Below are 23,541 nucleotides of genomic sequence, written 5' to 3'. Positions count from 1 at the left end.
ACTCATCTTTCACAAGCACCAAATACCTTGACAGAGGAAGACATGGAAATGTCATAAAAAGAGAAGTGTGGGCCAGACTATGGTTGCCCTATCCATGGGTGTGCAAGAACTTCTGCCCCCAGCTCCCTCGTTCTCTTTGAGCAGAAGCCAGCTGTAGATGCAGTCTCTGCTGGTGTCCCTTGGAATGCAGATTATTCCAAGGGAACAGGAAGGAGGGTCAGTGTCCTACTTCCTGTCTGCACACCTTGCCAGTTGCAGAGGGGAATGCATGCTACCTCAAGGATTTTTTTTTTTTTTTTAAAGGTTCATTTCCCTTGAGCCTAATATCTGGGCACTCCAGAAGGCAGTTTGTCACCCTGAGGCACAATAGCCGCAACAGCTAAGAACTGAGCTATTGTGCAAGTTAAAGGCTTAGATATTAAAAACTTGGAAGTTGAGAATGGTGAACAATAAGGCAGAATCTCTCTGGCCTGAGGTGGCATAGGATTCTTACTGTTTCAAATAAATGGGAGATGGCCTTCCTCTCTCAACTAAGGAAACATAGACTAGTGGCTTATGATCAGACCATCCTCCTTCAGCCATGGTATATTTTCCTTTTTTCCTCTTAAATCCTTCTTTTAACTCACTGAACCCTGCACCTGATGTTGGAAATGGGAGGGAATCATTCAAAGCCCGAAGTCATCAATACAGTTGTCTCCAAAGGGGTATTCTAAAAGTAAATCCATATGTGTGCACAGAAATGTGTACATGGAGTCACTTCTCACATATTCCTCCCAAGGCCCAAATTACAGAATTTCATTTCTATTTGTGGATATAAACACAGTAATTACATAGCTAGGTATTTAGTGGGTAATATGTTCAGGGATACAAGTATGGAACGTTGTCCTGTTATGCATGAACACCCTGGTAAGAACATTGAGTAGGTGTTTGTTACTTTGGTTACATATAGAACATTACGGTCTGGATTGTGATGAGCTGCATAGATGTGCATTGGGAAAAAGGATGCAAGAGGCATTCCCTCACTTGCATTTGCTGGGGACAGGAAGAATCTCAGTACTTGCGTTACCAGAGTTTGGAACTCCAATGCCATTATAAACCCTCTCCTATGTAATATACTACCCTAGTTTTGGTTCCCCAAAAGCCTGGGAAAGGCCCCTATAGGTGTTCTGTGATCAGAACTACAGTGGCACTTCGTTGAGATCAACAGGCATTGTCTGCACATTTCAGAGCATTACATCCTCTGATCCACTCCACATGCCCCTGACCTGCACAAATTGGCATAATTTGCAAGATATGGATTTTTGAAACCGCATTTTTCCTGTGTAATGGGAATTCACAGAAGAATCAGAAATGTACATAGTTGGTTAAAAGACCACTGAATAGTATTGTATATAAATAAGTATTTCATTTTACGTTTCTGCAGTTACTGTAGATGTTGTTACTAGGGCTGTCGAGCGATTAAAAAAATAAATTGCGATTAATTGCACTGTTAAACAATAGAATACCATTTATTTAAATATTGGATGATTTCTACATTTTCAAATATATTGAATACTAAGTACAGTACTCACTTTATATTTATTTTTGATTACAAGTATTTGCCTTGTAAAAAACAAAAGAAATTGCATTTTTCAATTCACCTAATACAAGTACTGTAGTAAAATCTCTTTATCATGAAAGTTGAACTTACAAATGTAGAATTATGTACCAAAAACTAACGGAATACTTGTGGCACCTTAGAGACTAACAAATTTATTTGAGCATAAGCTTTCGTGAGCTACAGCTCACTTCATCAGATGCATTCAGTGTACAAAAAATTGCATTAAAAATAAAACAATGTAAAACTTTAGAGCTTACAAGTCCACTCAGTCCTACTTCTTGTTCAGCCAATCGCTCAGACAAAGAAGTTTGTTTGCAGGAGATAATGCTGCCCGCTTCCTGTTTACAATGTCATCTGAAAGTGAGAACAGGCGTTCACATGACACTTTTGTAGCCAGCATTGCAAGATATTTACGTGCCAGATGCATTAAAGCAGGGGTGGCCAACCTTAGCCTGAGAAAGAGCCAGAATTTACCAATGTACATTGCCAAAGAGCCACAGTAATACGTCAACAGTCCCCCATCATTCCCCCCTCTCTCCCATTCCCAGCGCCTCCTGCCCACCGGCAGCCCTGCCAATCAGCACCTCCCGATCAGCTGTTTTGTGGTGCGCAGGAGGCTCTGGGGGGAGGAGTGGGGGAGGAGCAAGGGCATGGTAGGCTCAGGGGAGGGGGTGGGAAGGGGTGGAGTGGGGGCAGGGCCTGTGGCAGAGCCAGAGGTTGGGCAGTGAACACCCCCCGGCACATTGGAAAGTTGGCACCTATAGCTCCAGCCCCAGAGTCGGTGCCCATACAAGGAACCGCATATTAACTTCTGAAGAGCCACAGGTTAGCACCCCTGTATTAAAGATTCATATGTCCCATCATGCTTCAACCACCATTCCAGGGGACATGTGTCCATGCTGATGACAGGTTCTGCTTGATAACAATCCAAAGCGGTGCGGATTGACACATGTTCATATTCATTATCTGAGTCAGATGCCACCAGCAAAAGGTGGATTTTTCTTTTTTGGTGGTTCGGGTTCTGTAGTTTCCGCATCGGAGTGTTGCTCTTTTAAGACTTCTGAAAACATGCTCCATACCTTGTCCCTCTCAGATTTTGGACGGCACTTCAAATTCTTAAACCTTGGGCTGAATGATGTAGCTATCTTTAGAAATATCACATTGGCACCTTCTTTGCGTTTTGTCAAATCTGCAGGGAAAGTGTTCTTAAAATGATCATGTACTGGGTCATCATCTGAGACTGCTATAACATGAAATATATGGCAGAATGTGGGTAAAACAGAGGAGGAGGCATACAATTCTCCCCCCAGGAGTTCAGTCACAAATTTAATAAACACATTATTTTTTTAACGAGCATCATCAGCATGGAAGCATGTCCTCTGGAATGGTGGCTGAAGCATGAAGGGACATACGAATGTTTAGCATATCTGGAACGTAAATACCTTGCAATGCCAGCCACAAAAGTGCCATGCAAATACCTGTTCTCACTTTCTGGTGACGTAAATAAGAAGAGGCCAGCATTATCTCTTGTAAATGTAAACAAACTTGTTTGTCTTAGTGATTGGCTGAACAAGAAGTAGGACTGAGTGGACTTGTAGTCTCTAAAGTTTTGCATTGTTTTGTTTTTGAGTGCAGTTATGTAACAAAAATAATCTACATTTGTAAATTGCACTTTCATAACAAAGAGACTGAACTACAGTACTTGTATGAGGTGAATTGAAAAATACTATTTCTTTTATCATTTTTACAGTGCAAATATTTTGTAATCAAAAATAATATACACTTTGATTTCAGTTACAAGTAGAAAAAATCCAAAATATTTAATAAATTTTAATTGATATTCTATTGTTTAACAGTGTGACTAAAACTGTGATTAATCGCGATTAATTTTTTTAATCGCGATTAATTTTTTTAGTTAATAGTATGAGTTAACTGAGATTAATTGACAGCCCTAGAAGTTACAGTCATTAACTAAATTAGCCATTACCAAATTATTTATCAGTGAACTATTCAAATAAAGATTATAACTTTCAAAAGGAAAAAATAGGACAAAAGTGTGTAATGGAAATGTTCTTGGAGTACTGCTTTCTGAACAGCAGATGTCCCTACTGATCTGATTTTCCTTCGATGACAGGCCACTGAAAGATTGCTAGGTTTAAGATGTCCCAGTTTTTAAAATTCCATATTAATTTTTATTATTTTCCCAAAAAAATAAAAGTAGTGAGCCAGTGGTTCTCTCGACGCATTTAAGCTGATTCTACTAAAGCCCATTGAGGTAAATGGAAGGGTTTTCTTTTTACTTCTAAAGCCTCAGGTTCAGGACAATAATTCTTTTCCCTCACCAAATGGATCTCTGGGAATGGAGAACCTCAGCCACTTGGAGCTGCGGGGGGCCATGCCTGTGGATGGTCAATGTAAACAAAATGTCTCGCGGCCCACAAGCGGATTACCCTGGTGGGCCGTGGGCCGAAGGTTGCCAACCCTGTTATAGACACTAACTTTTCACATGGTAATTTAATTTTTTTTTTTATTAAAGCTAATGTTAAAATTATATAATTCACAGGTTAAGGAAAGAGTGTCTGTACATCTGGGTATAGGGCTTAAATTGTCCAAAAGTACAAAGTTTGATTTAAAAGTCATACAATACTTATACTACATAACTTGCAATAACCTAAATTTAGGTTAATAAACTTAACTATACAGTTTAGATATTAGCATCCAAATATTTGGGTACATCACTCATGAAAGGTTATAGAGAGAGTAGCTTGTGGAAAACAAATATAGCAATGAGTGCAGTTTGTCCATTAGTGATTGAGTCTAACATTTAGGATAGGTTGTCCTTCGGTAGCTACAATCCATCAGAGAAATATTCCAGTTATTTTCTTGATTTCGCTTCTCAACAGTACTTCAGCTCATCACTCCTGGTATTGCTGATGTCCACTGATGTGTTCTAAATAGATATCCCTCGACCACCTGATGGCATCTGATACCATGAGTTGCTACACTGAGTAATCACACTGTTAAAAAATAGAATACCAATTTACATTTATTATAAATATTTGTGGATGTTTTTCTACATTTTCAAATATATTGATTTCAATTACAATACAAAATACAAAGTGTACAGTGCTCAATTTATATTATTTTATTATAAATATTTGCACTGTAAAAAAGATAAAAGAAACAGTATTTTTCAACTCACCTCATGCAAGTACTATAGTGCAATCTCTTTATTGTGAAAGTACAATTTACAAATGTACATTTTTTTCACATAACTGCACTCAAAAACAAAACAATGCAAAACTTTAGAACCTATAAGTCCAGTCAGTCCTACTTCTTGTTCAGCCAATCACTAGGACAAACAAGTTTGTTTACATTTACAGGAGATAATGCTGCCCGCTTATTTACAATGTCATCTGAAAGTGTAAACAGGCATTCACATGGCACTGTTGTAGCAGGCATTGCAAGGTATTTACATACCAGATATGCTAAACGTTCATATACCCCTTCATGCTTCGACCACCATTCCAGAGGACATGCTTCCATGCTGAATTTAATTTGGCATTCTATTATTAACAGTAGGATTAAAACTGCTATTAATAGCGACTATTTTTTAATCTCGCAAATGAGGGTTTTTTAAATTATTTGACAGCCCTAATATTTATCCTTGCCTCCTTTAACTGTTTTCTTTTTTAAAGTGGCTGGAAATACATCATTAGACAAATTAAACTCAGGATTTTTTCATTATACTGAAGTTTCCTTTGCAAAGGGGCTTCATTCAGTTATAATAGGCTTTTCAGATCATATCCCATTAAGGGATTAGAGAAAACTTTTGAAATGTCATGTGAGAGCAAGTGCAATTCATGTTGATTTATGGAGAATGCAAGGATATATAATCATATGACTCTCAGCTGAAGATCCTAGTGACTATCTTGGCTGTAACTGATTCTGTATGCCTGAGGCATTGGAGAAAACAATCTAATCTTTTGTTTCTATAACCAGATTTCTGGCACAAAAGGAAAAGCTTTAAAAGCCAGAGGAGAGAAAACATATTATGGACATATGAAGATGTTTTAGGTTCTGTAAGTGTCAGTAAAGCAATTATAAAGCCATCCAAAGGTAAATTAAATGTATTTTAGAGGTACTTGTAAATATTTATTTGCTGAGTACACAAGAGCTAGAACATGCCTAACAAAGAAAAGAATGACTGCACTGAAAAACTTGCCATTTCTTTGCTTTTAAGTTCTAAAATTCTCATCTGTGCTCCTCATTGTCCAGACCTCTGAGTCTAAAGAAAAGTTGGGCTTCTGGAGTGTTTAATTCGTCAATGAGCAGATACAGAATACTTTCTTTCTACTCTATTTTATTCACAAATATTTTTGCCTTTCAGTAAAGATCAAATAAACAGCAAGTTTCACACGTGATTCCATTTTTTGAACTCCAGCTAAAGACCTGTGTCTCCACACCTTCATTCAGCAGCTTTATCTTCGTTTGTTTCAAAAACACTATTTCCAACCCTGCCTCAGACATATCAAAAGTCCTTTTGTGTTTGGCCTATCACTCAGAAGTATGTCTCTCTACATCTGCCTCAGCAAGGGGCCAGATTGATGTGTACCTGTCAAGGCACAGATAAGCACACACTGACAGATGTGCTAACACAGAGATATACACCCGCGGCCCATGCTGTGATAGGCACCCTATAACACCCACACAAATGCGGACACTAAGAGCTGTGCAAGCACACTGGTGCGCACACAGATATACAAACACTGACAGGCACGTTGACACAAGCGAGGGCACTGATATGCACACTAGCACCCGCAGATGTAGATCCACACACGATGTGTGTACTAGCCCCTGTGCGCAAACGCTCACACGGACGCGCATTGCGAACACACATGCACGTGTAACTGATACACCCACAAAAGCGTGCACCCCCTAGCTGAGCACATCGGGACGCACATATCTACCCTCCCTAGGTCTGTGCTCGTTTGGGCTCCAACGCAGATGCTGTCCCTTTGGGAAGCCCCGGCCGGCGCCGCAGGCGCTGACGTCGCTCCCCACCTGACCGGGACAGGGCGGCGCACGTTGCGGAAGGGGCAGTCTCCCCTGCTCTCTCAGTCTGCGCGGGTGGAGTTGGTGTCTGGGGGTCCCCGGGCTGCAGCCTGCCCTGGGCCGTGGAATGCGGGTTGGTTCCGGTGCCCCGCTCAGGAGGGCGCCATGGTGCAGCTCTACAACCTGCACCCGTTCGGCTCGCAGCAGGTGGTGCCCAGCAAGCAGGAGCCGGCGCTGTTCTGCTGCGGCCGGGGTGCGCTGCTGGTGGCCTGCGCGGCGGCCGGCTGCAAGGTGGAGGCGTTTGCTGTGGGCGACCAGGAGCTCTGCGAGCCGCTCGGCTGTTTCAACACGCTGGGCCGGGTGCTGCACATGGCTTACAGCGAGGCGGGTAAGAGCCGGGACTGGGGCGGCACCGGCTCCGTGGGGCAAACTCCGGTGTCCCCACAGGGCCGTCGTGTCCGGCTGTCGCCCTGTGGGGACGCGGCGGGAAGGTGGGGTGGCTCTGCGCAGGGGGCACAAGGTGATATGCCCAAAGCGATGTTGTCACAGGTTCTGGGTCCTGTGAATGCAGTTTCATCTTGCAAAACTCAGGGTGGTGCTGGAAACGACTGGGCCAGTGGCAACCTGGTGGGGCCGATGGGGAAGTACAGCCCTTCCTCAGCTCTATGCCACTAAAAATGACTTGGTTCTTTTGAGACAAGGAGGCTGAGGTAGCTAGTGTCTTTTATTGGACCAACTGCTGTTGGTGAGAGAGACAAGTTACACAGTCCTCTTCTTCAGGCGTTGTTTCTTCTGTCAGTTCCACCTTCCACTCTTGGTTTTTCAGTTGCTTCCCCTGTTTATTGAACAAGCCCCCCCCCCCCCCCCCAGCAAAAGGATATTGTATGGTTGCATCTGATTCCTCCTTTGTTGAAAATGATGGGGATGGATGGGAGGGGATTTCAGGGGACTCATGGCACAGATCTGATGGCAGGATCAGGGACTGGATGAGCTCTCAAGTGCCATAGAAAGAAAGGTTAGAAAGGGCCATTGAATTCTAAGGACTCTACTTTTGCTCTATGAGCTAGAGCTATGGGACCAATGGAGCCATGGGATACAGAACTGAGTGACAGGTTTCAGAGTAACAGCCGTGTTAGTCTGTATTCGCAAAAAGAAAAGGAGTACTTGTGGCACCTTAGAGACTAACCAATTTATTTGAGCATGAGCTTTCGTGAGCTACAGCTCACTTCATCAGATGCATACCGTGGAAACTGTAGCAGACTTTATATATACACAGAGAATATGAAACAATACCTCCTCCCACCCCACTGTCCAGTGAGCAGTGGATGATTTTGCCTGCAGAGTGTGTGGAAGGAGGCAGGAGTGCTGGAGGAAGTATGCTTAGTGTTCTTATGCCTCTCTTTTTTTAAGAGGTGAAGTGTGTGTACTTTCCCTAGCTTTCTGAGCATTATATCACATATAGTGGAAGTGTCCTTAGCCAGATCCCAACTTTCCTAGCCATCTTTGAGGTATTAACTCCTGCTGACTTCTCTTCCTGATTTCCTATTGTCTTCACCTAGCGAAGCATTGGCTGGCTGACTCCTAATGAGAGTGCTGGGGGATGGAAAGGGAACCAACTATTAGGTTTTTGTGTCGAGCCCTAAAACTTTGTCTTCATTCCCTTTATTCTTATGGTACTTGGGATGTGCTTCACTCTGGCTAAGAAATGTTCAGCTCAGATTTCTCAGGATTTTAAGCACCATATTTTCACACTATTACCTCTTTTGGAATCTTTCAAACAAGTTTTTGACTCCTCGGAAAACTTCTTGCAGTTCACCATTCAGCCTAAAACATACACCACTGCCATGAACACCTTGATCATTATAAATCTTTGTTTGTAGGGTAAACATATTGTCTGTTAAGTGTGAACCTAAACAGGAGACTTTTTTTTTTTAAAGTGTATGCTGCCTTTGCATAGTCTGCTGAATTTATTTTTAGTAAGAGGACACACACACCCTTTTTTTTTCTCTCGCTCTCTCCAGCTCTCTCGCTCTCTCCAGCTCTCTCTCTCTCTCTCCAGACTGAACTCTTTCCTCCTAGCTGAGTTTTTCCCATGATTAAAACTAAAGATTGAACTACAGAGTGGTAAGATGATCATCTGCCTGGAAAAGGGCAGAGGTGTTGACTACACTGTTCTTTACTGTAGCCTTGAATTCTGTTTCAAAAGAGGTCTTTGGAAACTTTACTTCTGGTTAGCAAGAAAAAGTAATACTAGGATTAGGGAATAAAAGCACTTGATCCTACATTCCTTGTGCACCTACTGAAGTCTAGATTCAATGGTAATTTTTAAAAATTTTCATAACATATGTACTAGTACACTTTCTGTAAAGTTAACTGAGATACTCCAGATTTATATAAACTTCTCAAGTGCATGCTGGCCTAGATAATTCACATTAAAAGTATTGTAAATTTATTATTAAGTACTGCTGACAATAGCACAGAACTCTGGCAAACAAATTGTATTTCTTTGGGGTAGGAATCCTTTACCACTACATTGCTTTTATGATGACGTAGGAGTTTATAAAATTAACTGTGCTTATAGTTTTAACCCTTTTTATTAATGACAATTATCTGGTAACAGGAATAACATTTCAGACAGATTTTACAAATTTGCTTAATTCCATAATTCTTTTAGTCAAAGTGCATTGGATTTAGCAGCAATAGGATGCAAACAGCATAAATTATTTCTCATCTATGGGTTAGTATTACCACAGTATTGTTGCTCTCTTTTCAGGAGATTATTTGGTGACAATAGAGGAGAAAAACAAGGCCACCTTCCTACGAGCTTATTTGAATTGGAGATGCATGTCAACAGGGAACACTCGAGTTTGTGTCCGGATGATGGGTCACAAGATGGAAGAGTCATACAGTGAATCTTCTAAAGTCCAGATGTCAATTGTGGAAATGCCTCTTTCAGATCCACCATTGTGCATTTCGTGTTGTCCTGTAAATGGAGATCTTCTTGTTGGCTGCAAAAATAAACTGGTCATGTTCTGCTTGAAATATCATGTCATAAATCAGGATCTGACTGTACTGGATTTTGAACTCTCCTTAATTTTGCACATCGATAATGTCACCCCTACAGAAGTAGCATTTTGTGCGGGGTACATAGCTCTAACAACAGAGTTGGATGTTTTAATCCTGAAGCTGGAACCTGTTCATAAAGGTGCAGATAATACTGATCTATGTGCAGATAAAGTCAAAGCACCAGAAAAGCTTGTAGATGAAGGTAAATACGGAATTTAATTTTCCTTTTCATAAATTTTGAGATTGACTTGTATTAGTTTCAAAGTGTGCTCAAGGAAGTTGGTTGCTCTAAAAAACTTTTTCAGAACATCTTAGAGGGACACCATCAGTTTAATATTGCATTTGTCTGAAAATTTTATACCTTTTGTATTTACACGGAACACCAAAATGATTATGCCTCAGTCCTGCAAACACTTGCACACATGCTTAGCTGTTCTTCGTTGAGACTACTGATATGAATAAAGGTATGCACTTGCATACATGCTTGCAGGATCAGGGCCTATAACGGAAAGGAGTCAAAGCAAAAGACTGAACTAATATTTTCATATTTGTCAGCACTTTGTGCATAGTCAGCTTCAATGCTTTCCTGTTTAGTCAGTTGCTGAAAAGATCCTATAAACATCAACAGGATGCCCTAAAATCTTTTATTTTAAAAGGAATTTTAAAATACAAATAATTCAGGCTGCATTGCATAAAATTATCAGAAACTAGAATTTTTAAAAATTAAATCATAGTGTGGGGGGCAAAAAGGCAAGTTGACAGGTTTCCCATTTAAATTTCTCATAGCTTGCAAGGATAGGTTTGAACTTCCTCAGATGACAGGAAGGATGCCTGTAGTTCTTCTGTTACTTACAATTAATTGGCAATTTCAGACCTCTTTCTGGGTCTTTTGAGCACTACTTGCTTGAGGAAAAGTGATGCTAAGACCACATTCAGCATTCCATTCTAGTTGCTTCTCTCAGCTCAGTGTTACTTGTGTTAGGGCAGACACACTTCTGAATGCTCACACAATGTTTATATAAAAATCTACCACTTTCTCCAAAAATCACACTGCTCTTTCTCTATATTGGGAAATATAGTTGTTCTCTGTCATTACCCTGGACTTTTAGGTTCTCTAACATTTAAAGATTGAAAAGAACCAACAGTTTTATTACCAAACCAAAATCCCTACAGTTTGAGGCTGATACGAATTACGTCTCTGCCCTTGAAGTATTTAACTGAACACTCTCTCATCTTATTCTTCTGTTGCTGAGATTTGCATGATACCGGTTTGGAAAACTGATACAATATTTTAATTGTTTAAGGTGTAAAAGATGAAGTTCCTTCAGCCTTTTCTTCCCAGCTTGAGTCGGATGACTTTGTCATCTGTCAGAAGCCCATGGAACTACTTGGGGAGGAAAGCAGACTATGCGAAGTACTGGTAACACTGGAATCAACAGGGTTAGCTAAGGAAGACACAGAATATTTCCAAGTGCGGTACCTCCTATACAGGTAATAAAAATTGCACTTGACACTATATGGCATGTGTGTGCCTATATCGTGTTGATATTTTGCCTTTGGGGGGGGCATGAAATAAGCCATAGTTCATTTCCTGTACGGCAGAATCCTTTTAAATAGAGCAAAGCCTGAATAAATGGGTTTAGGTTTAAGGAAATTGCTCTGAAACACTGAGGGAAGGTATCCTCAAACCCATCCCTGTCTCATTCCTCAGGGCTTTCAAATCCACCTAGCTAGCCTATAGTCAGTTTCTGCAGGGAATGTGGCCTGCTGTTCCATTCCACAATGGAATTGCGGTGTATATAAATCTTCTGGTTGTGTTTCAAATATCCCTACTTCACATCCCGTCTCTGTGGGCAGTGTACAGAGCTTCCACAGTAGCTTCTCTTGTGTTATGGAGAAGGGTACTGAGACCCTCCCTGCATTGGCTTTGCATTGTCTCACTGATCCTAGAAATGCATTCTGTCCACAGTGTTGGAACCTTATTCTAGTTTTGGCCCTTTCTTGGTAGAGGCTACATATTCCAATCAACAGGGCACTGCTGTTGACTTGCTGTGTGACCTCAGTCAAGACACTTGGGGCCTGACTTTCAAAGGTGTGGACTATGTTCAGCTTTCATCAACTGCAGCTGGATTTGTATGTGCTCAGTCCCTCTGTTTCCAACCAGAAAAAAGAGACAATTAACCCTGCAGAACGTTCTGAACTCATGGGATTAAAAGCCCTAAGTAAAAGGGCTGCTATTTCATTTTATTAGCTATCAAAGCTATTGGGCAAGCTGAATTATGACAAGAGTTCCTGCTCAACAGTAAATTCCAAAGTAAGACATTGAAGAAAGTGATTGGCAAGCTGGAGAGGAGAAAGAGAAGACTAGAATCTGAGATGGAAAGTACTGGCTGTAGTTCAGATGAATAAAGAAAACAGGGGACTAGTATAGTTAAAATGGGGTGCAAATCCATTGCTATGTCTTGCTTACTTATTTCCCATCTCTGGTACCCAGAGGTTTTGTTGTAAACAAGCAGATAGAAATTATCCTGTTTAGAGGTCTCTTGAGGCTGCTGTGCATATAGTGGTGGAACCTGTGTGTGTCATATAGTTTCCATTATTGTGTCCCCCCTGCTGACAGTTGCTAAGGCTCTGGAGTGGTCTCTTTTCTCAAACTAGCCCTCCATCCAGGTCACTTTAAAGTGTCCTCCCTCCTGGGATATCAACGTCCCAAATGGACAGTATCCAACTTGACACCAGTCATCAATACAACATCATCTTCCCCTTCAGGTTTCTCTTCCATTCCACTTTTCTGTCAGAGTAATGGCTCCAGGGCTTCTCCTGGGAATCTTTACCAGACTGAGTTGTTCTGCTGAAGACACCCAGAACTATAAGCCATTTTTCTACCCCGTCTGTCTCAGCAGGTGAGAGCTTTGCTGATGCTAAGCTGTGTGTCAGCTCCCTGACATACCAGCTTGTCTGCCTTTCAAGACTTGATCAGTCTACCTGCTGGGCAGGTAACATACAGAGAACCCCAGTTTCTGTGTTCTCCCAGAGGCATCTCTCTGCAGTGTCACAGTCCCTGTCACTGTAACATAGAAATTAGTGAGTTTGCTGTCTCTAGAGAGACAGTGTACACATCAGGTAGTTAGGTTAGCTGAAGAGTCACACTTCACTTTAATACACAGCATTGAGCTGGTTTTGTAATAAAACAAGAATAAGTTTATTTATAAGAACAGAGGTTTGAGTGGTACTAAGCAAGAGAAAAAGACAGGTATGGTTACAAACAAAACAAACATGCTCTCTAGTGACTAAAACTTAATTCTAGCAGTTATATATTTGCCTACAACAGTTTCTCACAGCAAGTTATCAGTGACTAAGGCCAAGAGGATCCAACTTTCACAGGATCAGAGTGCGCAGATTCCTCTGTCTCCTAAGTGAAGGAAAATTACATGGTAAATGTTGCTCCATTTATATTACCCAAAGTCCACTGTCTCTGCCTTAAGAGCCATAAAGGTGTCCTGAGGTGCAGATTCTGTCCCCTGATAAGATCACTAAGTTGTCTCCTCTGCTCATTAGCTTTGTTTACCTTTTATATTGTGACAAAGCTCTGTCATTGTCTCCTTGGGTCCCACGTTTCCTGGCAGATTTTGCTAGCCTCCGAGGCTCACTGTGACCCTCCACATAGCCCTTCTCTCTCTAGAAGCAAGGGTCACAGCCTACTGAGCCATTTTCATTTCTCCTAAGCCAGCAAGGGAGGTGAGGAGAAGCTACCCTCCCTTGCACAGTCTCTGTTGTCTCCCAGTCTCAGTGATTAATCGGGGGGGGGGCAAAGGGAGGGAGCGTGTGCCCTCCCTCTACTCCGGGCTCTAGCCCAGGGACCCTAATAATATCAGCTATGGTAGCTGACTTTTTAGAAACAGGATGCGTACAATTCCCTGGGCCACTTCCTCAAGATCCACTTCACCCTTACTTCAGGGCCTCCTTCCTTGTGCCTGATATGGTTTGTACTGCTCAGTCTCTCCAACAGTACAACTTCCTCCTACAGCTCCTGACACACGCACCCACCTGACTACCTGGGAGGCTTTTAACTAGTTTCATCCAGCCCCTGATTGGCTTCAGGTGTCCCAATCAGCTTAGCTGTCCTCCCTGCCTTCTGGAAAGATCTTAATTGGCCCCAGGTGTCTTAATTGACCTGGAGCTGCCATTTGCTTATCCTGGTAACAGGGATTTGTTTAGCCTGTGGATAATATATCTGTCTCCCATTACTTTATTATAGCCATCTGGCCTTGCCCCGTCACTGTATGTAAATGTACTTTCATTGTCCACTACCTATAGTAAAGCCAGTCGGACAGGCAATCCACACTTGTTTGCCTAGCCTTTGTCCGGTTTGGTGTATACACTGCCTCTCAAACACATTTTTAAAATCTGTTTCCAGTACACACACACACACACACACACACACACACCTGTACACAACACGCAGTGATTTTTCTTCTTATTATTTATTTTTAGGGACCACTGTGTCACCAGTTTACATATGATACCTTACATGATCCCTTTTAGATATAGGTTTTAGAGTAACAGCCGTGTTAGTATGTATTCGCAAAAAGAAAAGGAGTACTTGTGGCACCTTAGAGACTAACCAATTTATTTGAGCATAAGCTTTCGTGAGCTACAGCTCACTTCATCGGATGCATACTGTGGAAACTGCAGAAGACATTATATACACAGAGACCATGAAACAATACCTCCTCCCACCCCACTCTCCTGCTGGTAATAGCTTATCTAATTACCAGCAGGAGAGTGGGGTGGGAGGAGGTATTGTTTCATGGTCTCTGTGTATATAATGTCTTCTGCAGTTTCCACAGTATGCATCCGATGAAGTGAGCTGTAGCTCACGAAAGCTTATGCTCAAATAAATTGGTTAGTCTCTAAGGTGCCACAAGTACTTCTTTTCTTTTAGATACAAGTTATGATAACAATGTGGTGTGGGTAGCAGAGTGTCAGGCCTGATATGACTCTCAGTACGGTGAGCCCTCTGTGAGTTGGCACTGAGTGGCTCCCAGGGTCACACAAACTCAAAACCCAAACCAAAAGACATAGAAAGAAACTTTTATGCCCCTTTCCCAAAGCTTGAACTTTTAATCCATCCTGGCTCATCCCTAGCTCTTCATTCTTTTGCAGAAAGCCCCTGAGAGTCAGCAATACTTCCTGAAGTCTTGGCCCGAGGCTGGATCCCAAACTCCACTCCACTCTACCCCCCCAAGGCCACCTGCCTATGGGTTGGCCTTCTCTCAGGCCCACTTGCTGCCCTCTCCCATCAGGGCTGGGGTGCAAACTCCCTCCTGCAGCTCCTCTGCTCTCTAGTACTCTGAGAGAGACTACAGCATTCTTCCCCTCTCATGGCAGTCACCGTCTATTCTGAGCATCTTCCCTTTATGGAACCCACCCAGCTCCTCTCCTAGCTGTGACTCCTCTTTGACTGCACCTGCCTATCCTCCAAGGACAATCAGATGTGTTAATTGGGCTCACAGACCCCCATCAACCATTTCACCACCTGTGTGGGGAAACACTCCATCACACTTAGCTATATTAGAAATGTTAGTAGTTGGACTTCTAAGAACATAGTGTTTTTAATAACTAATGAAGTCTTAGAACAACAACTATATTTTCTACAGTTATTGATGTTTACTTGTCCTAATTAAATGTCTTGCAGTGGTTTCTCATTGATATCCTATGTTTTTTCTCTAGACGTTTTACTCCAGATCTGTCATCTTTCGTCTTCTCTATTGAAGAGTCCAAGTTGCACTCTCTTCAGCTACTGCCTATGTATCAGACAGGTAAGTATCTGCATATACACAGACTGCATGATTTTTTTGCCACAGAAGGTCTAGGAGAAAACGTGCTTTGTATTCTCCTTCTTATACACGTTCTATTTTAGCAGTTACAAACTTTCATGAAAAAATTACTTCCTCCTTTTCAATGACTTGTGCTGAGCTTCCATTAACAAAAGTGGAGCCCCATACTCTCTTTAATGTTGTCCTCCCAAAGTTTATGCAAAATTTAATCTGTAGAGCAGGGGTCGGCAATTTATGGCACGTGTGCCAAAGACGGCACACGAGCCCATTTTTAATGGCACACTGCTGCCTGCCGGGGTTCCTGCCGGGGTTCCGGCAGGCAGCAGCGTGCCATTAATAATCCGGCCTGGCCTGGCCTGGCCTGCTCTTCTCCGCTCCCCGACCCCTCCCGCGGGGGCAGGGGGCAGAAGCTTGGTCCTGCCGGCTCCCCTGCCTCTTCCTGCAGTGTGCTGGGTTCCTGCCCCTCCCTCCCTCCCTCCCTCCCTGCCAGCCTGCTCGTTGCTCCCAGCGGAGGCAGAGAAAAAGCGGGGGCAGGGCCTTGGGGAAGCGGGGCATATCCCCTCTGCCCTGAGCCCCCCTCACACACACCCAGCCCTCTGCCCTGAGCCCTGCAGCCCCGCACGCCCCCAAAGCCCCTGCCCTGAGCCCTGTACCCCCCTCAAACACACCCAGCCCTCTGCTTGACTCCTTCACCTCCCCCCACGATCCCAGCCCTGACTCTGGCACCCCCACACATACCCAGGCCCCCCACACCGCATGCCCTGACACCTGCACCCCCCTCACATGCCCCCAGCCCTCTGCCCTGACTCTTGCACCCCCCCACATACCGAACCCCCCCACTCCATGCACCCCTCACATTCCCACCCTGAGCACCAAATGGGAGCTCCTGCACCTCCACCCCCGCCACATTCCCACCTGCACCCCTCCCACCAAATGGGAGCTGCCCAGGTAAGCGCTCCACAGCCAAACCTCCTGCCCCAACCCTGAGCCCCCTCCCTCATTCTAGCTTCTGGCCAGACCCTACACCCCAACCCCCAGCCTGCTCCTTTACCCCCAGCCCTGTGCTCAGTGCACTCCCACCCTCAGCTCAGTGCAGAGAGAGAGGAAGAGAATGGCCAGAACCAGGGAGAAGGTAGGTACCCACTGTATGTGGGCAGGGCCAGGACCGCGGGTCCGGCAGCCGGGATCCCAGCTGGCAGGAGCCGGCGAATGGAACCCCTGAGCGGCAGCGGGCTGAGCCGCTCAGCCTGCTGCCAGTCTGGGGTTCTGGCTGCCGGCCCCTTGCCAACCAGGTTCCCGGCCGCAGGCCCCACTCAGCCCACTGCCGGCCTAGGTGAAGGAAACCCCAGATCAGCAGCGGGCTGGCAGTGTAAGATCAACATTTTAATTTAATTTTAAATGAAGCTTCTTAAACATTTTGAAAACCTTGTTTATTTTACAATACAACAATAGTTTAGGTATATATTATATAGACTTATAGAGAGAGAGAGAGACCTTCTAAAAAACGTTAAAATGTATTACCGGCACACGAACCCTTAAATTAAAGTGAATAAAGGAAGACTCGGCACACCACTTCTGAAAGGTTGCTGACCCCTGCTGTAGAGTATTAATAAAACCATTGATTTAAACTTAATCTTTCTGTGTGGCAAACTGACATTTTGTGGCACAAGAGCGATGCTCACAAAGGTTGTTTAAATTACTGTTAATGTTATGATAAGATGCTAGGCTACCTATAACAAACCGTAGAAACTTCATGTATGTAGTTGTAATGGAGTAAACGTTCCAAATACCGCTAGATATGAATGTAAAGTACATGGTAAATCAAACATTAGCAATAGTTGTGTTTTTTGTTATGTGCAGGAAGTTCCATGGCAGTCGATGGAAAAACTGCAGCCAAGAAAGAATTGCTGAGTGTCTTCTGTTTTTTCTCCTTGCCGCATGCTGGGTATCTCTATGCCGTTGGGAGCTTAGTAGAGCTGCTTTCTACCTATCAGTACTCGGAAAAATCTCAGCAGGCAGTTCTTACCTCACAATTCCTACATGTTATTACAAGGTACTATGTTATAACTTTGATTCTTATGTTCCCTGATCTTATCTGCTTTTCATCATCTCCCTAAGTAAGTCGTCTTCACACCTTTAAATGCAACTTCCTAGGCTTGCTTATATGACAGTGCTTCTGCTTCCACTCTATGGCTCAAACCACACAAGGGAAACTTTTGAAAACATGTGTACTCTGGCAATAACTAAGCAACCAAATCTTCTTTTTAATCAATATTGTCATTTCTCTGCCTTAGTAACAGCTTGCAGTGTTTCACAGTACGATGCAGTGCAGCAGCAGCTCGTGAGGAGGATCCATACATTGATACAACCATGAAGGTGCGCTCCTAATAGTCTCATGACAGATGCAAAACTTAAAAAGCAAATGTGGGTACCAAAAGGGCATTTATCTTCCTCACACTGCTGTATGCCTTCTCTTTACATCTTACTTAATTGCTTCACCTTATAGAGCCTAGTAACACAAGAAAGCATTAATGGTTTGACTTTAATATTTCACAGTGGTACATTCCTCTGTTCTACTGGGTGTGGAAGTTGTAGCTGAAACATGATCTACTATTGCTCCTTAAAATCCTAAATCATTAACAGAATATTTATGAAGGCTTTACAAATGTGTATTTATTTATTGTAACTTTTAACTAATAATAATAATGGAATGTAAGTGCCTACTTTCCTGCCAAGACCTGAATTCAGGTTCAAAGTTCACCTTGTGGCAGCTGATTACTTTTCTGAAGCCTAAAGTGATGTAGAAAATATACCCGGAAGCCCTCTCTTCTCAGCTGTTTTTTTGAGGTGTCCTCAGCTGTTGTAGGAGAAACATAGGCCTCTGAGTTTGAGTCTTTGCAAGTAAGGTTTTCAATCCATTAGAGGCTTAGACTTCCCATTCTTCAAATTGTTTCAGTTATAAATTGTTGAATTATGCAGGACTGAATTAATATCTATATGTTTATTATTAGGGCAGAAAGGTTGAAGCATGTTTTAAGCATATTTTTGGGGACTTTCCTATATGCTTTTAACATATATTGGTTGGCATGTAGGTTGCTGAGAGAGGGAAGTTGTAGAGCTCTGAACAGGCACTATACTAGGGATCGGCAACCTTTGGCACACGGCCCTCCAGGGTAAGTCCCCTGGCGGGCTGGGCCAGTTTGTTTACTTGCTGCATCCGCAGGTTCGGCCAATTGCGGCTTCCGCTGGCCGCAGTTCGCCACTCCAGGCCAATGGGGACTGCGGGAAGTAGTGGACAGCACATCCCTCAGCCTGTGCCGTTTCTTGCAGCCCCCATTGGCCCAGAGCGGCGAACCACGACCAGTGGGAGCTGCGATTGGCCGAACCTGCGGATGCGGCAAGTAAACAAACTGGCCCGGCCCACCAGGGGGCTTACCCTGGTGGGCTGCGGGCCAAAGGTTGCTGATCCCTGCACTATCCCGTGAAATAGAAGGTGTCTTTCAATATGAGAGTGTCTTTCATATAAATGGTGTATGCGAGTCTGAACTGTGTGTGTGTGTGACTAAAATAACCTAGTAAAAATCTTGGCAATTTCTCTAAGAAGCACATAATCTACTTGATTGATAGTCAATATAACCAGGTATAGTTGCTTGACTAAGTGGATTCACTTTATGCCTATTTAATCCTTTGGGAATACGCCATCTTCTCATTCTCCTGAAACTGTTCATCCAAAATGCTGTTCAGGCAGACTCATTTTGCCTTAGGCCCAATATATAGGATAAAATGGTGCTTAAATGGTAGGTACAAACCAGTTTAAGAGTTTAGCGAATCAGGAATTAAGTGTTATATTACAGAATATTGTGTGTAATGTAAGTGTTTTTGTTAGTTTATACACTATAGGCATCTCATGTTGGGTTCCTATAGTTAAGGTTGCCTGACATTTTCTGTTATAAGACCCTGTTGTCCAGGGTGGATTGTTGTATTTGTGGTGGGTTTTTTTTTTTTTTAAATCACTGATTTTAATCACAATTTAAATCAGCAAGCAGGAAACTTATTTATGTAATCAGTTTTAATCTTGTTTTGCATTTGTTCTCATTGATGGGTACAACCATGAAAGCATGTTGATTTGCAGCTAATACAGACTTTACACTAAATTTGGTACTTTTTGCTAATCAGGCAGATGCACAGTATCTATACATATTTCTTTAAGCAGTTTATATAGCTGAATAAATGCATGTTAAATCTTAATGTTTGCATTTTTATTATGTTAGAAAATAGTGAATGATGCACTTATTTACTACATGATGATTTCCCCCTTCAGGACTTGTGTTAATCTACAATTGGATGAGAATTGGAATTGCATTAAAGTTTCACAAAACCAATATTTTAAAATGTGCTAGTTACATCAAGCTACCTTAAATGTGCGGGGTACACAAGAAAAAGTATGTTTATCAAAAAATGTTTTTGCATTTAAAAAACTGATTTAGTAAACAGTTAATAATTTTCTTTGTAATTAGTTAATGGACTGTTTCTGGTTGCCATGGGCCAGATTTTCAAGCTATTTTGGGCACATAGTAGTGTTTTTCAAAAATGTCTAAGCAGATTACACACCTAACTGTCATTGGAAGCGGTGTAACTTAGGCCTTTTTGAAAATACTACTAGGTGCCTAAATATCTCTGAAAATCTGGCCTCCTGTCCTTCAAATTCTGAGATTTAGTAGATCTGCCCTTTTTCTTCATGGATTTTATTCAAACTGAAAGAGGAAAACAAGTTTTCCTGCTTTTTTTCAGCTAGTCTAAATGAAGAAAATATTCTGTCTGGTAGATAAACTGAAACCAAAAATAATTAAAATCAAAATCTTTCCTCAACACAAACTGAAAATATTTACATTTGGAAAATTGTAATACCAGTATTTGCTCCACTGTAAAGACCGAACATAACATAAATACTTTCTTCAGTACATGCCATTGTGACATATTCATGAAGCTTGAGTTGACTTCAAAAGTTAGGTGTCTTCCCCTGATTCGATATGATTAAAAAGGCAGTACCCTTTAACTAATTAAAAAAATTGAGGCAGTCTCATTGATACTAACTTTTTTTAATTTGAATGATAAATAGTTTTATAGTGAGCTTAGTCCTTAACATAGGCTGTCCTAAATTTCAAATGTATTTTTTATTTAGGTTTATTTTGAAATAATAAACCTCTTTAAAAGTCATATTTTAATGTTGTATACACCCTGTTGCTTTCAGTGCCTTGTATCTTTGCCAAATTTAAGCCCCATTCAGGCTGCAATTTTCTATGTGGGGTGCCTCAGGCTGACTTTTTTTGGGACACTTCAGCTAAACCTGTTCAGCTAATTCTAAGAATAAGGTTAGGGAAATAAATGTTTTCCCAATGTTTTTAAAAAGGGTTGGTTTGTTTGTTTTTACAACCCTCACTCTATTAGCAACCATAATTCTGGCATTTCCTAACTTTTGAGTTCTTGGCTTTGTAACAATAATGTTCTTTTAATTTAGTTTTTTATCTAATTTTAAATACATAAACTGTTAAACTGTTTAAAGTGTAACTTTATGAATTCAGATTTTTGTTTCTATCTTGTTAATTATTGACCCTTGGGTTCTTTAACCCTGAAGTAATTCTTTCCTTTACAGGCTTGCCCACCTGTGTCTCTAGATGTCTGTACATTAAGAATGCAGCTTTTTATAGGGCTGAAAGCTATTTGTCACTTCAACAACCATGTAATTCTTCTGACTAAGGCAGATAGTGAAGATATTACTGAAAGAAGAAAGCCTCCAAGAAGGGTCCTGTAAGTGCCGTATTTCAGTGTTCCATTTCATGAAAGAGGCAATTTTGGCTTGTTAGGGTAAGGAGTGTATATGAAAGGGCGGTTGAAAATATAATTAGTCTCAGGATGAGAATAGTAATCAAGATTATAAATTTTTATTGAGCCTTAACACACCAGATGAAATGGTCCTTATTCTAATGGATTGTCTTGTAAAATTGTGGAAAGGGTAGAGGAAGGCTTATAAATGTCTGTAGCCTAGTGTATAAATTACTCAAGATGCTGAAAAATTTAGTACCCTCCAAAGAGGCAGTGTGTTACGATATGAGAAATAAATATGCTTTTTATCCCTACTTTCTTTACCTTAAATACACATTATAGATATATTTGTGTTTCTGCATGACAAATGCTAGACTGCTGAGATAGATGTATCACAGCACAGAACAAGGTGTAGTTCTCATACAGGTTTTGGGGGCATATATTGCCAAAGATTGGGATGTATTCTGAGGAGGACCGTGTATTTCTGTCCCAGAGAACAAAGTCTAATGCATCATTGTAGTGAGGTATAGCAAAAATAGCAGAAGTCATTGGGCCAAAATATGCTCGGTTGCACATATGAAGTCATTAGGGTTGCAAGGTTCTAACTGAAAGCGCAGTATGATATACTACTTTCTATATTGCAGGGGCTCTTACTAGAGTTCTCTGCCACAGCTATCTGAACTACGCATTTATCAATCAAATTGACTTAGACATGTAACTCTGTATTTCAGCAGCTATAGTCAGTTGAAAAGAAAGGTGTCTAAATGACTTCACATCATATCACATAAGAAAATGGCATAAGTACAACTATCCAAAAATAGCGAACTAAGTTGTGACCTCCCAGAATACTAGAACTTCAAAATATTAGGGACCTTGCCAATACCTGAGATGAAAAAATTAATTTTCAAGGGTTTTTTTGACCCCTGTAAAAGTTACTAAAGTGGTAGAAGAGTGCTGAATGCTGTGTGAGATGCATGTAAAATCACAGGTACAGATCCTCAGCTTATATAAATCTTTAGCTCCGTTGAAGTCAGTGATGTAAATTGTACAGCTAAGGATCTGTCCAGCAGTTCCTGCCCACAAGACCTTATAGCCTATGGACTTGTCTACACATGGAGTTATTTAGGGATAGCTATTGTACTCCCTATCTTTATCCAAATTAACTTTCAGATGTAGACAAGATCTAAAAGATATCTATGCATGTGTGTGAGTTGTTTCTGATTCTGTTCGCTTCATGCAGATATTAGTTTAGTGAGTCAGTGATATAAAGCTTTTATGTTCAGTCACATAATTTTTATTTGGACAGCAATGGCTCCATTCTTTTCCTTCTCTCATTTCAGTTCCAGAAAGGCTGACAGTGTCAAACTCAAGACTCCACCCGAGTCTGAACCTGGCTGGAATTTATATATTGTGAACACTATTTCAACCATTCAGCTTTATAAAGAAATGGTATTGCTCAATTCCTGTTTGATTATTGGTGATAAAAGCATCATGTTGTGGATTAGATATCTGAAATACTTCTTTGCTCAAGATATCCTATCATGTATTCATGCATATACATGTATTCATGAAGCATGTAATCTATCATGATTTAAAATTGCTTCTGCCAACTTTAAAACTGTTTATAAACATTCTGCCTTGTGGGCTAAAGACCTAAGTATTTATTTAATTTGTTTTAGGTAGACTACAGTAAGACATATGAAAATGTAAGAACAGAGAGTTGCATCCATCTTCTAAGTGAGGCTCACTTGTTAGTCAGAGCAGCTCTAATGGACCCCAGTCTGATAGACTCAGAAGAGAAAGAGAAGCTCCTGGCAGCATTCAGAGAAAGTTGTGCTCACCTAGGAGACTGTTACAGCAGGTTTGTATTTTGAAAGGTGTTAATTTTGGGTTTCCCAGGATGGCCTCCTAGGTCAATTTTAAGAATTTTAGGATCGCTTGTTTTCTTCACCATTTTACACTTGCACTGCATATACAATCTCTGGGCTGACTGTAAAGATTTTCATCTCAGTTTGGTTTCTCATTCATTAGACTTGTAGTCTTAGCTTAAGTATGGAGTAGAAATATGTAGCAGCCTGAAACACTTTACAGATCAGGGTGAAATCCTTTTTTTTTCTGTAAGATTATTGCTGCAAAGATCCCCAATTCTTTTTTCCC

General features: G+C 41.6%; 1 protein-coding gene and 1 long non-coding RNA gene across 2 annotated transcripts in view; one reads left to right on the top strand and one right to left on the bottom strand.

Annotated features, from left to right (window-relative positions):
• Positions 1-4,110: 4,110 nt before the first annotated feature.
• LOC142073176 (uncharacterized) lies at positions 4,111-6,689 on the bottom strand. Its single transcript, XR_012669882.1, has 2 exons — positions 6,563-6,689; positions 4,111-4,617 (listed from the first exon to the last, which is right to left on the bottom strand). It is a non-coding gene; the product is annotated as an uncharacterized LOC142073176 (long non-coding RNA).
• Positions 6,690-6,691: 2 nt separating this feature from the next.
• The window catches only part of HPS3 (HPS3 biogenesis of lysosomal organelles complex 2 subunit 1), a 30,827-nt gene continuing 13,977 nt past the window's right edge, over positions 6,692-23,541 (top strand). The window contains exons 1-9 of the mRNA XM_048863956.2: positions 6,692-7,043; positions 9,429-9,923; positions 11,026-11,212; positions 15,455-15,543; positions 17,422-17,614; positions 17,856-17,937; positions 21,215-21,369; positions 22,725-22,833; positions 23,064-23,245. Coding sequence (XP_048719913.2) covers positions 6,821-7,043; positions 9,429-9,923; positions 11,026-11,212; positions 15,455-15,543; positions 17,422-17,614; positions 17,856-17,937; positions 21,215-21,369; positions 22,725-22,833; positions 23,064-23,245 — 1,715 coding nt within the window. The 5' untranslated portion in view covers positions 6,692-6,820. The remainder of the gene's footprint in view (positions 7,044-9,428; positions 9,924-11,025; positions 11,213-15,454; positions 15,544-17,421; positions 17,615-17,855; positions 17,938-21,214; positions 21,370-22,724; positions 22,834-23,063; positions 23,246-23,541) is intronic.

This window comes from Caretta caretta, chromosome 9, assembly GCF_965140235.1.
Source record: "Caretta caretta isolate rCarCar2 chromosome 9, rCarCar1.hap1, whole genome shotgun sequence".
Taxonomy (NCBI): Eukaryota; Metazoa; Chordata; order Testudines; family Cheloniidae; genus Caretta; species Caretta caretta.
The sequence above is the reverse complement of the archived record's forward strand: the minus strand, read 5'-3'. Positions and strand labels throughout refer to the sequence as shown.